General features: G+C 52.1%; 1 protein-coding gene across 5 annotated transcripts in view; it reads right to left on the bottom strand.

Annotated features, from left to right (window-relative positions):
- Window positions 1-13,677, bottom strand: part of PLXNA4 (plexin A4) — a 684,657-nt gene that overhangs the window by 111,119 nt on the left and 559,861 nt on the right. For all 5 annotated transcript variants that reach the window (XM_075925673.1, XM_075925677.1, XM_075925684.1 and 2 more), the window contains 2 exons: window positions 9,379-9,475; window positions 5,100-5,290 (listed from right to left, as the gene is read on the bottom strand). In XM_075925673.1, coding sequence (XP_075781788.1) covers window positions 5,100-5,290; window positions 9,379-9,475 — 288 coding nt within the window. The remainder of the gene's footprint in view (window positions 1-5,099; window positions 5,291-9,378; window positions 9,476-13,677) is intronic.

Here is a 13,677-nt window from a genome sequence, read left to right as displayed (position 1 = left end):
GTCCTGATTGGCTGCTGCAGAGACAGCCACTCTATAGTGTCTGGAGGACCTCTTCTCCGCTCCTCTTGCTGGGATAGGGTGTGGCAAGGCTGCTAGCCTCCTGTAGGGGGCACAGGGGCCTAGTCCAGCCCATCACAACAACTCAAAGGAGTTCAGGGTCATTCTCAACTCTTTTAGCCCACGAACCTTCACATCAGTGCCCCCAAAAGTGAAACTCCTTCAAAAGGCATGTCCTGAGCAATCTGTTGGACCTCCTGCAGAGCCCGAGGGACTTCCACCAGATTCTCCGGACCACGTCAATGGCACTCAAGTCAGCCACTTGTAAAGAGGCCTTTGACGCCAATGTTTCCCTCATCCACCATTGAGGAGAACTCTTGTCTGGTTTCTTGTAGGAGCAAATATTTGACTGTTTGCACAAAGTCCCACAGGTTAGAGTCACATGTATTCACCAGCAACTGCTGGTTTGCAATTCTGAGTTGCAACTCTCTGGTAGAATAAACTTTCCTCCCCAACAAGTCTGATTCCTTCGAGTCCTTTGACACTGGGGTTGCGCCCTGTCTCTCTCACTCACTGGCAGCAGATACCACCAGGACTCAGGGGAGGAGTATAAGGATGCATCTAGACTGCCATTTTTCCAAAAAAAAAAGTCACTTGCGTCCACAGGGCTACTGTGTTCTTTCAAAAGAAAATCGAAAGAATGCAGAGGTTTTTCCAACATCGGTAAACTTCATTCTACCAGGAAGAATGCCTTTTCTGAAAGAGCTCTTTCAGAAAAAGGTGTGTGTGGATGGGGAAGAGGGCGTTCTTTCGAAAGAAGAGGAAAGAGGAAAAAGCACAGGTGCCCTAGTGGCCACTCCATCCATAGCAATCACAGCTGAAATGCGAGAGAGCATTCATTCAATGTGGACACTCTCTTTCGAAAAAGCAGATCACTTTTTCGATGTGCTTTGGCAGTGTGGACGCTCTCTTTCGGAAGAAGTGTTTTTTTAGGAAGATCTCTTCCGAAAAAGCTTCTTTCGAAAGAAGCCTGCAGTCTAGACGTCCCCTAAGAGATCTTGCAATCTTAGGCGAGAACAAAGTATTTTCATTCATCCCCTTTGGAACTGATGGGAAGGAATGCACAAAATCTTCCTTGGGCCCGTAGTGGCCTCATTGAGAAGCAGGGCTACTTTGGAAAGGCCCACAGTGGTTAAAATGCCGACTAGACCATGCAACAACACTTTTAAGACCTCCATCTGTAGTCCCAGATTTAAGGCCACCCTTTGTAACAACTCTCCATGCATGTGATAGCCATCTGGGGGAGGTAACACTCCCCACCTGAGCCTGCCTCACCACGGAAGGAGGAAGAGGATGCCGGCAGCAGCTGTGGCTTCTCTTACTCCCTGTCTGCATGAGGAGGGCCCCACCGAGCTGACTCTCATAGTTCGACAGCAGGGTCTGGACCGGGTGCTGCCTCATGGGACAGTGATGCTGTTCTTTCCGAGGCCACTGAATAGCAGTACCTGGAATATACCCTAGAAAGTGGGGGAATCCCCCCCCCCCCCAGGTTCCAAAATGGCCACCAGACTGGTGTAGGTTCCCTGTGGCTTCCTGGCCAGCCATTCAGTGGGGCTTTTCTGCCAGGGATCCATGGAAGGGTAGAAATGCCTGGAGGCATGGTGAGAGCAATTCCTCAGATGGGAGGAGGACCTGATCTCCAACCCAGAAGAGGCTGAGTCCCCTCCCAGTGATTACGGGAGTGCCATTCCCACCGGTGTCAGAGATCAATGCCGTGCAAACACAGCTGCTTGCTGTGTAACTTTGGATGTGTGATATCCCCTGTACCTACCCCCACTGTGTGAGCCTGATCGACTCAAGCGTAGTTGATGGTATGGAAATAAAGACACACGAGTGACAAGTTCGGAGTCATGTTCCTGGGAACCATGTGGATAAGGTCCCAGAGGCGAGGGCGTGCAGAAGATCTCAGAAGCCACCCCAATGTACTCCTGAGCGGAGAAGGTCTCCGGGGCTACCCCCAGCCAAAAAAACTTTATCTGAAACCCAATGACACTGATAGAAAGATTCCCATTGACTTCAGAGATTCTGCCCGGGGGTTCTAGCCTGCAGACAGCACACATGCTATGGCATGAGCCTAGATCCAAAGCAAAGAAAGAAGAACTGGCTGCACATTTCCATTCTGGGTTCAAACCAATGGGACCAGGACTGTCAGTTTCAGAGCGGGGAGCGCAGGGAGGATGACTGAAAACTGCCAGGAAAACTAGGCACCGCCATAAATACATCGAGCCAGGAGACCCTGTGTCACAATTTGCACCTGCTGCTAACGACAGCCTAATGTTACAGCTCTCTCGCGTCATTCCTAAAGAGCAATTTTATAGTCCTCTAATTTCATTGACTGGCAACATAAATGCCGGAGCCAGTAAATAACGGGGCCGCTTTTGTGTTGTCGCGTGTGTGTGTGTTTAATTTCCGTCCTCTCTGCTCCTCGTGGATATTTTCTTGGATCCCAGCCAGAGCGAACGCACTCACCAACTGCTCCAGACATACCATTAGCGGCAATATATATCCAGCCACTTGAGACTGCGTCCATGCTAATGGCTCAGAAAAAGACTTTCCAAGAGCTACTTATCAGCACGCCAGGCACTCGGAATATTTCATGAGTGTCTAGGGCGAGGACCTGGAGGAGCTTTGGCGCTGCCGGGGCCTGGAGGAGATGCCATCAGGGCAGCAAAGCGCTTCCCTGCGGCATCTGAAGGATGGGGCATGGGTGGGCTGCTGCCTGTTGCGGAAGCCCAGCCGTCGCCTGGGTTGGGAGGTGCGGGGAGGGAGCCTGGCACAAAAGAATGGGAGACGTCTCAGCATTGTCAGCTGTAGGATACGGCCTTGAGGGAAGGACTTCAGGGTGGAGTCCGCTAAGCTCTGCTATGCAGTCGGTCTGAGTAGACTATTGCAATGGCCCCAAAGAGCCTTAAAATCTGACTCTAGGGCTACGTCTACATGGCGGATGCTTTGCAGAAGAGGAAATGCAAATGAGTGCTCATTTGCATATCTTACACTCTTATTTGCATATCTTCTTCCCATCCTTTTTGTGGAGGAGGTTTTTGCAATAAAAAGCCCTGTGTAGACACGGCCATTTGTTGGAAAACCCCCCCCCCAAAATGAGGTGTACAGGCTCTTGTGCAAAAGCGTGTTTTTTTCTGACAAATGGCCCCATCTACACAAGGCTTTTTATGGCAAAAACCTCCTCCGCAGAAAGGATGGGAAGAAGATATGCAAATGAGAGTGCGAGATATGCAAATGAGCGCTCCATTTGCATTTCCTCTTCTGCAAAACACCCGCCGTGTAGACGGAGCCTAGGAGATCGTTTTGCCCCCTTGGTGGGATTTGGACAAAATAACTTTGGAAATAGCATTCAGCTTCCTCCCCCCCCTTGACGTTCAAGTGCTCTGGGTGGAAGTTTTCAGAAGCAGCCACTAATTCTGGGTGCCCCCTGCATTGCCCTCTCCAGTTTTCTTCTCTCTCTTCTCCCATCTGTCCTACTGCCCTTCCCACCCGCCCTCCCCCCCGCCCCCGTTGTCTCTTCCCCTCCTTCTCCTTGAACAACACAGGTGGTAGGAAACCACGCCGGAAAGGAAAGCACCCAGGGGGGAGGGGTCCCCCGTTTCAAGGAGGCAATAGTCCCCCTGACAAACCCTGGTTCTCACTTGGCACGTGACTGACACACCCCAGTGCTCTCTGGTTTTGGTCAGACTTGTGACGGTTCAGTAAACACTGGGCGGCTTTTTTCTCCCATCTCCTTCCTCTGAAGCATCTGGGATGGAGGCCGCTGGGGAGGGGACGCTGGAGGGGGTGGGGCGGGGCTCTGAGGCGGCCGTGAGCTCGCTCTCTCTCGTGCTTGGCTGGGCTGGTTCTTGCTCACATGCTCAACCTCAGTGATTTTCCCCTTCCCCTGCAGCGTGTGCGTGCAGGTCACTTGCCAGCGTGTGCGTGCAGGTCACTTGCCAGGCCTAGCCGGATAGATCTCATTGAAACATTTCCCTGCCATTGAGGGGGCCACATGTGCTGATGCTTCTCAGTCCTTCCTCGGCTCTTTGCCTGGGACAACTCACTGTCTAGTTCCCCGTGGGCTGAGGCCCCGTTTCAGCTGCTGGGTTTCGTGTGAGGGTGGCTTGTGGAAGTCAGGCTGGGTGGTGCTAGTCTCGTGGAAGGGGCCTCGAGAGGCCATCTAGTCCCGCCCTCTGCCCTCATGACAGGACTAAGGATTTTCTAGACCAGTGGTCCCCAACGTTTTGGGGCTGCCGGGCGCCTGGGGGCGGGGCCGCTCACGCACTGGGCGTATGGGGGCGGGGCCGCTCATAGGCCACGTGACTGGGGGCGGGGCCAAGCATGCGCCGCACACCCGGGGCCGGCACCGGCATGCGCCGCACACCCGGGGCCGGGGCCAGCCCAGATTGCTCTGCGGGCGCACATAAATGGCCGAGCGGGCGCCATAGCACTCACGGGCACCGCGTTGGGGACCACTGTTCTAGACCATCCCTGGCATGGGCTTGTCTAACCTGCTCTTCGATATCTCTAGCGATGGAGGTCCCCTCCACCTGGCCTCGAACTATCCAGTTCTGTAACTGGCCCACTCCCGTGTGGCTGTGGAAAGGCCAGCGTCCTCCAGGGCTGCGGCGCTTCTGAGGGGACTTCCCCCCCCACACACACACAGTCAGGGCCATATCCTCAGCTGGTGCAAACAGGTGCCACTCTATTGGCCTCAGGGGAGTCCTGGATGGCTCAGGGTATTCAAGGCAATGGCGCTATCCAGGCCTGCACTCTGACTCTGCCCCGGAGACTGTGGGGTTGGCCGGACGTCTGGGATCGGTGCTGGGATTCAGCCGCCAGTGGTGGGGGGGAGGGGGGTGGCCTGTATCATCCAGGCTGGGCTGTGGTCAGGGGAAGCACCTCCGTGAGACAGGCGGCGTCTGACCTCCCCTCGCGAGAGGCAGCGGGGGTGCTGTATGAACTGACAGAGCGCAGCCCCAGCCCTGAGCCCAGACAACGCAAGAGGGATGGGCCCTGACCCTCCGGGGCCAGCGTGGGGGCAGGAAGCCACTTACGTCGGTGATCCGGGGATTGGTGCATTTGCCCCTGGTGCCGGACAGTTCCAGCCACTGGTTCTCCTGGACGGGACAGTGGTGCTTCAGCGTGCACTGGTTCTGTCCCTCGCACCAGCCGCACTCGAAGTCCGGGTCGGCCTTCAGGCACAGCCCGCAGCTGTCCCGCATGGCCCCGCACTTGTAGAGGTGCACTGTGGGGACAGCAAAGGAGAGAAGAGATCCTCAGGGGCGTACAGAGGGAGGGGGAGTGTGGGCAGGGGGGCTGAGAGGTATAAGTAGGAGCAATGGGTGGAAAATGAACATAGGGAAACATAACAGTTCTTCTATAAGTTATATCCAATACCATATGAGATGGGGGGAGAGTCTCCAAGGGGAATAAAGAGAAAACCCAGTGGCTATAGTCCTAGGTTGAGCAAAGCACTTGTGAGTTTCCAGCCTCAACAGCAGGAATCTCACCACCTTTTAGCTGCATCAGAGCCAAGAGGGTGGCTCTATTGGTCAAGGCACTGGCTGGGGAATTAGGAGACATAGGCGCCGTTCCTACCTCTGCCAAAGACTCCCTGTGGGCCTTTGGCAAGTCCTTTAGTCTGTCTCAGCCTTGACTCTCCATCTGTAAAATGGGGAGAATAATCCAGCTGCTATGAGGAAGCCTAGTCCGAACTACCTAGCGGACATTTAAAAATCCCGGGCTTCATTTGCAACTCCGGTTGCCTACATTGCCACCCTAGTTCGAACTAGGGTGGTAGCGTAGACATACCCTTGGTTATTTGGATTGTGCCGCGTTGGGGTAGGGGTTGTCTCTAGTCAGTGAGGGGTAATCTAGGTTAGTGAGTGCGCTACACGAGTGGCGCTGCTTTATCTCAGCAGGCCGCAAGAATGGTTATGGGGGTGAGGTGGTTTTGCGCACTGCGCCGGAGGGCCTAGAATGTGCGGGGCGTGCTGTTTGAACCGTAGCAGCGTTTGGCTTGGATGCAGAGGGAGCGCACGGCTCTCGATCAATGTAGTGTGCAATCAGCACGCACCTCACTTGGCATATTCTTGCTTTAAGTGCATGTCACTTTAGCAGGGAAAAAAAAAGTTGCAGAAGGAAACCAGCAGGATCTGGCAACCCTATGAGTGGGCAACAGTAAATAAAATGTCTTGTGGGTCACACATAGACTCTTGAGGGGCTGCAGGTTGCCCATCTCTGTTCTACAGTGTATGCACAGTGCCTCAGGCCAGCTGGATCTTTGTTAGGGCCTGTAGGTCCGGTCATGAGATGAATAACTAAAATGCAAAACCAACAACAAGAGACGCAGGATTTCTGGTTTGGATCTGGAGCTCCAAATGAGCACGAACACAAAAAAGATACACTGGTATTAGAAAAGGTTCAGAGAAGGGCAACTGAAATGATTAGGGGTTTGGAACGGGTCCCATTTGAGGAGAGATTAAAAAGACTGGGACTTTTCAGCTTGGAAAAGAGGAGACTAAGGGGTGATGTGATAGAGGTTTATAAAATCATGAGTAGTATGGAAAAAGTGAATAAGGAAACATTATTTACTTGTTCCCATAATATAAGAACTAGGGGCCACCAAATGAAACTAAAGGGCAGCAGGTTTAAAACAAATAAAAGGAATTTCTTCTCACACAGCGCATAGTCAACCTGTGGAGCTCCTTGCCCGAGGAGGTTGTTAAGGCCAGGACTATAACAGGGTTTAAAAGAGAACTAGATAAATTCATTGGGTATGTCTACACTGCCACCCTAGTTCGAACTAGAGTGGCTAATGCAGGCATTCGAACTTGCAAATGAAGCCCGGGATTTAAATATCCCGAGCTTCATTTGTATGTTCCCGGGCGGGCGCCATTTTTAAATGCCCGTAGTTCGAACTATCTGCCTGCAGCTACACGCAGCACAGACTAGGTAGTTCGAATTAAAGCTGCTAATTCGAACTACCGTTATTCCTTCTGCAAGGGGGTTTAACGGTAGTTTGAATTAGGAGCTTTAATTCGAACTACCTAGTCAGTGCCGCATGTAGGTAGTTCAAATTATGGGCATTTAAAAATGGCACCCCGCCCGGGAACATGCAAATGAAGCCCGGGATATTTAAATCCCGGGCTTCATTTGCAAGTTCGAATGCCTACATTGTAGGCAGTGTAGAGATACCCATAGAGGTTAAGTCCATTAATGGCTATTAGCCAGGATGGGTAAGGAATGGTATCCCTCGCCTCTGTTTGCCAGTGGGTGGAGATGGATGGCAGGGGAGAGATCGCTTGATCATTACCTGTTCGGTTCACTACCTCTGGGACACCTGGCATTGGCCACTATCGGCAGACAGGATACTGGGCTGGATGGACCTTTGGTCTGACCCAGTATAGTCATTCCTATGTTCTTATGTTCCCTTCCTGCGGTGGAGGCAGGAGAGGAGGTTCCAGATTTGGTCCCTCTCGAATGCAAATGCCAAGGATTCCAGATGGAGCCCAAAGCAGGCTGCAGCCGGGTCTCAGCCTCAGAGCACGCTGCAGCAGGGGAAGCCCTGTTAGAACAGCTGACTAGAGGGCTGGGCTTTCCCACTGTGAAAATTACACTGTGAACTCGCTCATTAAAGGGCCGCTGATGGAAAACCCCTTTGATGCCCTCCGCCCGGTCAATAGTCATTCATGCCATTACACGCCGTGCCATGGCTTTCAAAAGACCGCCATGCGAGAGAAGGGACCGGGGTGGCTTAGGGGATCGGTAATGGGGCCTGTTTCCTGCACGGAGACATTTCAGACCCAGTCCAGGTCGGTGGTGTGTGACTGACAGCTGCTCTGAGGATACTAGGCTAGTGATCTCAGCCCAAGGAATAGTGCACAGCGGTGGACGTCACAGATAGCCTTCCCTCCTCGCAGCCTCATCAGAGAGGGCTGAGTGGGCAAGGGGCTCCCTTCTCATTGCTGGAGAGGAAGGACCGAGGTGCAGAGAGGGGAGCAAGCTGAGGGAAGCTGGCTCAGCCGCTGATCTATGGACGGACAGAGGTTCTCGCTCACTAGGGATTCTCCAGGACCAATAGAGCACCCGGGGCATTGTGTTGTGAACCTGGCTCCTGCAGAGCGCATCAGGCAGCCCTGGGCGGCATGGAACGAGGCTGCTCTGCCTGCTTGGAGCTAGGTGAGAGCCGCACGCATGTGCCTGGCCACCCAGCTGCCAGCAGGGCGAAGGGATGCGGCATGCTGTCTGAACAAGCCCATCGACAGCTTGGAGGAACCTGTCACCTGTCACTAACCGAGTATCAGCTGCCACCTCGCTGACAAGCGGCAGGCAGGAAGACAGGTGCGCAGGGGGTCCAGGGGAGGGGCAGAGACCAAGGGGACAGGTGCAGGGGGAAGGGGACAGGCTACATCCTATGGGGAAGAAGATGTGTCACCTGCCCATGGTGGCTGGCTCTGGAGAGCACCACGTCCAACCCTTGCCAGCCAGAGGGAGGTTCTCGGGCTGATCCAGGGAAAGTGGAGGGGGAAGACGAGAGCTGAGGAGGAGGCCAGGAGGAGGATGGAGAACCAAGTGAGGCAGGAGCCGGGGGGCAAGAAAGGGGGGAAAGAAAACCTAATGGAGGGGGACACAGAGTGAGAAAAAGGGAAGCGGTGGAAGGTGAGAGAGGGTCTGAGAGGAGAGGTAGCCCCGGGACCACTGGGGAACCGAGGGTGGAAGGGGAGGCTGGGGAGGAAGGGGGCTATCCAGAGTCAGTGATCCTCTGGGCTAATATGCTTGCCTCTGGGATGTGGCTGACTGTGTGAGAGCCTCCCCTGCGAGAGGCAGCTCTGCCCCAGCCATCCGCTGCAATTAGCTGGAGTCAGGCTCTCCGGCCGGGAACGGGTCTCAGTCCTTTTCCATTATCACTTTGCTTCATTCAACCTTTCCGCAGCGGCAGGCCACCCCCCCCCCCCCCCCTCTCTGTTCATTACCAGATCGCATCTGAACGGAGACCAGAGGAGCTGCGGGTGCATTAACTTGAAGAGCCTTATTGCAAGGGAGGTGACGGGGAGAGACGGAAGGGAGGAGGGGATGGGGGGGCAGAGGGGAGGGGCACAAGAGAAACCTGGGAGAGGGGAAGAGAGTGGGAGGGCGGTGGGGGAGGGGAATCCCACTTCTCAGGTGCTCAGCGGAAAAGCAGAACAGAGAAATTAGTAATTTGCCGGGTGCACGGAACAACCATGAGGTAGATTGCGCAGATAAACGGTGGCTGCTTTGTTAAGTGTGCGGAGTGATGTGGTCGGTTGCTAAGGTTACTGCTTCCAAGGACAAGTTGAAATAATTCTTTACCTTTGTTCTGCGCTGGGTTGTCAATGTTGAAATTCCCATTCCACACGACTGTCAGCTCCACCGGCAGGCTGTTAATCTCCATCCCTTCATATGAATACTAAAAACAGGCGAGGAAAACAAAACAACATCAAGCCCAGCCCGGGGGGCAGCCCCCACCACAACCCATGGGCACGGGAAATGGCACCTTCACTTTCCCTTCCCATAGGCCGCTGACTATAGGGGCTCCCACGGCTCAGTGCTCTGAGGGACGGTGACAGGCCACGCTCAGTGGAGAGAACTTCTCTCCCTTGTTCAGTGTCTGCTGGCCCTCAGGTGCTAGCCGATAAGGGAAGGGCCCAGAAGTCAGGTGTATCTCTTAGGAGTCCTGTTTTGGCAGGTATCTGTGAGGTGCACTTTCTAGGTGTTGGGTTTATTTCTGAGGTGTACCTTGTAGTGTTGGGTGTTTTTGGTATTGAATGCATCTCTGAGGTGTACCTTCAAGGGACTGGGTGTACTTTCTTGTTGCATATGTCTTTGGGGTGTCTCTTCCAATGATTGGGCCTACGTCTAGATTGCATCCCTTGTTCGTAAAAGGGATGCAAATTAGATGTAGCCTGAGTGTATATCTCTGAGGCATAAAGTGTATCTTGGAAGCACTGGGTGTATCTCTGAGGCGTTGGCTGTATCTCTGAGGTGTAGGGTGTATCTTGGCAGCACTAGGGGTATCTCTGAGGCGTAAGATGTATCTTGACAACACTAGGTGTATCTCTGAGGCATAGGGTGTATCTTGGCAGCACTGGGTGTGTCTTTGAGGCATCGGATGTAACTCTGGGTATGTCTACACAGCAACATTATTTCGGAATAACTAGCATTATTTCGAAATAACTTAGTCCATGTCTACACAGTAGGCAGTTATTTCAAAATAATGTTGAAATACTGTCAAGCTGGAGGACTTCTTACTCAGACTCCTGTAACCCTCATTGTACGAGGAGTAAGGGAAGTCAGAGGAAGAGTGCTCTATTTCGAAATAAGTGCTGTGTAGACACTTCCAATTTTGAAATAAACTATTTCGAAATAAGCTACGCAATTGACATAGCTCAATTTGTGCAGCTTATTTTGAGTTAAGCCCTGATGTATAGACGCACCCTCTGAGGTGTTGGGAGTACCTCTGTTTTGGGGGAAGGGGGCATGTCAGTCTGTTTCAGCAAAAACAGTGAGTAGTCCTGTGGCACCTTAAAGACTAACAATTTTATTTGAGCAAAAGCTTTCATGGGCTCCATTTTGGAAGAGATATATACATAAGATGGGAGTGTTACAATACTACAAACAGGACCCGCTTATGACCAAATAAATTGTTAGTCTTTAAGGTGCCACAGGGCACGTGGGTGTATTTCTGAGGCACTGGGTGTATCTCTGAGGTGTTGGGTGTATGTCTTCAGTATTGTTTGTATCCCTGAGGTGTCGAGTGTATTTCTACAGCACTGGGGATATCTCCAAGATGCATCTGCCTGCAGCATGGTGCTGAAATCAGAAAAATCCCCCCAAAATTAACCATACATCAGATAGAGAAGACTTATTCCGTTACTGCTTTCATAAGCATTAGAATGAATTCAGACAACTATAGGCAGATCGGCAAGATCATACCAACAACCAAGCACGCATGTTAGTGTGCTCTACAGAACTGCCACTATGCCACATCCCTAGCATCTTATGTTTGCATGGCATCTTCCATCTCAAAGAGGCAGAAAACGTTTTGTACCAAATGCAGCCACCTCTGGGGTGGAAGGTGGCAGCTGTTTAACAGTGCACAGCAATAGTATGCAGCACATCTGGACAGGCTCTGAAAAGAAATGCTGCCCTGAGTTGACCCCGGCAGGGGTGAGGTTAAGTAAGCTACCAGGGCTGGAATTCTGATCCTGAGACAGGGCCGCTAGGATTTTTAATGGTGAGAATAGGGGCACGCCAGCTCAGTGCACCTTGACCACAGGCGGTGTGATGGCTGCCCCCTTTTTTTTTTTCCACCAAGGCCACCATATCTAGAACGTTCTGCTTCCCCATGGGGCACCTCACCCAGCACCAGGCGGCAGCAACTCAGGTGAGAAAAGGCATTGTGCAGTTAACAGGGTGTCACTTCTTCTCTAGTTCATTAAACTCAACCTTCGGCTGTGTGCACCTTTACATTTCTAAACAAGCAGAAAGTAATTGCTTGGTGGAAGGGCTTAAACAAAGCTCTGATCCTACCCAGGGAACGATTAATGGAGCTGCCTGCCTGACCAACTCTGCCCCATACTCCCCTGGGGAAAAGCATGCAAACCTCTTACCGGGCCTGCTGGCTCCTGATTGGTTAGTTTCCTTTTCTGAGCCATTTAAGCCGCTTATGGGCTAAGTGCTGTAGTAGCCAGGCCTGAGTAGGTTTTCCTAGGTAGAGGCATGTCAGAGCGCTGATGACTCTAGTAGGAGATCCCATGACATGGTCCCACTTCTACATAAGAACATCAGCGCAGTCATACTGAGACAGACCAAAGGTCCATCCGGCCCAGTATCCTGTCTCCTGACAGTGGCCAATGCCAGGTGTCCCAGAGGGAGGGAACACAACAGGGAATCCTCACGTGATCCCTCCTGTCACCCATTCCCAGCTTCTGCCAAACAGAGGCGAGGGACACAATCCCTACTAGCCATCGATGGACCCATCCTCCATGAATTTATCTAACTCTTTTTTGAACCGTCTTAAAGTCCTGGCCTTCACAACATCCTCTGGCAAGGAGTTCCACAGGTTAACTGTGTGCTGTGAGACTACTAATTAATTGCTGAGAACTAAGATTACAGCCAAGAGCACGTAACCCAGATCCTCACATATCTAGGAGCTGAACCCCGAATGATTACTTGTGCCATTTTGAATCTCAGTACTTTTGGTACCTTGGCTGTCCCATACTGCACTTCTTTGTTGCTTGCACCGTGAAGCAGTAAAATACCTGTCCTGGGCATGAGCAACCAGGCTAGTGCTGTGCCTTCCAATGCTGGCAGGGTACTGGTGCTCATGCTCTTGGCCGGGTATTTTACTGCTTTTGAGGGAGGACGGTGAAGCCTAACCTCTTATGGGCTAAGTGCTGTAGTAGCCAGCCAGTGCTGGTCAAACTGGGCTAAGCAGCAGCTTCCATGTCTATGCTAGTTACAGTGCCTCCTCTGAGAGGAGGGATGAGGAAAGGAATTAAGAGTCGATCTGATCCTTCAACTCCACTGCGAACCTTTCCTGAGGTTTGAGTCACATTTGCTGCATTATCCTCCCACCCATTATTTTATGCTGCTTCTTGCACTTCCTGCTAGACAGGAAGCAGAACTGCTGACAATTCATGAGAACAGGGGTTTCCATGGAGATGGATCCTAGGGCAGGTACTCAAGATTTGCTCGACACTTGGGCCAACCTCCCACTTACATCACTGGGAGTTTGTCTAGAAACAGGCTGAACACTCAGGGAGGGCCCAGACTTTGGCTCCGGGCATTTTTGGTCCAGTCCAAAGCAGGGGCAAGGTTTGGAGACCACACAAGATCACCCGCCACCTGATTTCTGGACCAAACGGCTGCGCCAAAGCCAGGGCTCTGAACCTTTTGCAGGTGGGTTCACCCATCACTGCTAACTGTCGCGTAATTGCAGGGTAAAAGCTAGGATGATTTCAACCCATTACAGCAGAGTTAGTGCTAGTTACACAGTAATTTCTTTCTGAGCAAGCTAAACGCAATTAGCCCGTAATCTGCAGGAACCTGTGATTATGATTTAGTGGCAAGGTATTTATGGGAAGCGCGCTGTGTGGTTACCATGGAGGTGAAGAGCGCTCCTGGGATAGCAATGCCCTGTACTGTATAGTTGCACCCGCCAATCTACTCCCTATTAGCATTTTTATGACACTTCTCCGTGTCACTTGGAATCAACTGTGGGATAATGCAAAACAGCCTCTCCTCAAAACACTGATTTTCCACAGCACACCTTTCACCTCAGCACAGCCAGAGCCGCTTGAGAGGCTGGGCTGCTGGACAGAGAAACGGAGATGTGGTTTCTCTGTACTGAAGTAGCATCTGCAGATCTCAAAGCACCTGTTAACTAAAGCTGGCAAGACCCTGTTGGATAGATAACTGCTACCAGTGCTTTTTTTTTCATAAATATATATAAAAACAATGCCGGTACTCCAGAGGAAAAGTTGTTGAGCTGAAAAAAAAAGGTCATGGGGCTGGCATTGCCCTTTTAAGAGACGTGGCCCCTTTAAGAAATGCGGCAGTCTTGCCATTTTCATTACAGAGGTGCCGATACGCTCTGTTCTTTCCAGG

This window comes from Pelodiscus sinensis, chromosome 1, assembly GCF_049634645.1.
Source record: "Pelodiscus sinensis isolate JC-2024 chromosome 1, ASM4963464v1, whole genome shotgun sequence".
Classification (NCBI taxonomy): domain Eukaryota; kingdom Metazoa; phylum Chordata; order Testudines; family Trionychidae; genus Pelodiscus; species Pelodiscus sinensis.
The sequence above is the reverse complement of the archived record's forward strand: the minus strand, read 5'-3'. Positions and strand labels throughout refer to the sequence as shown.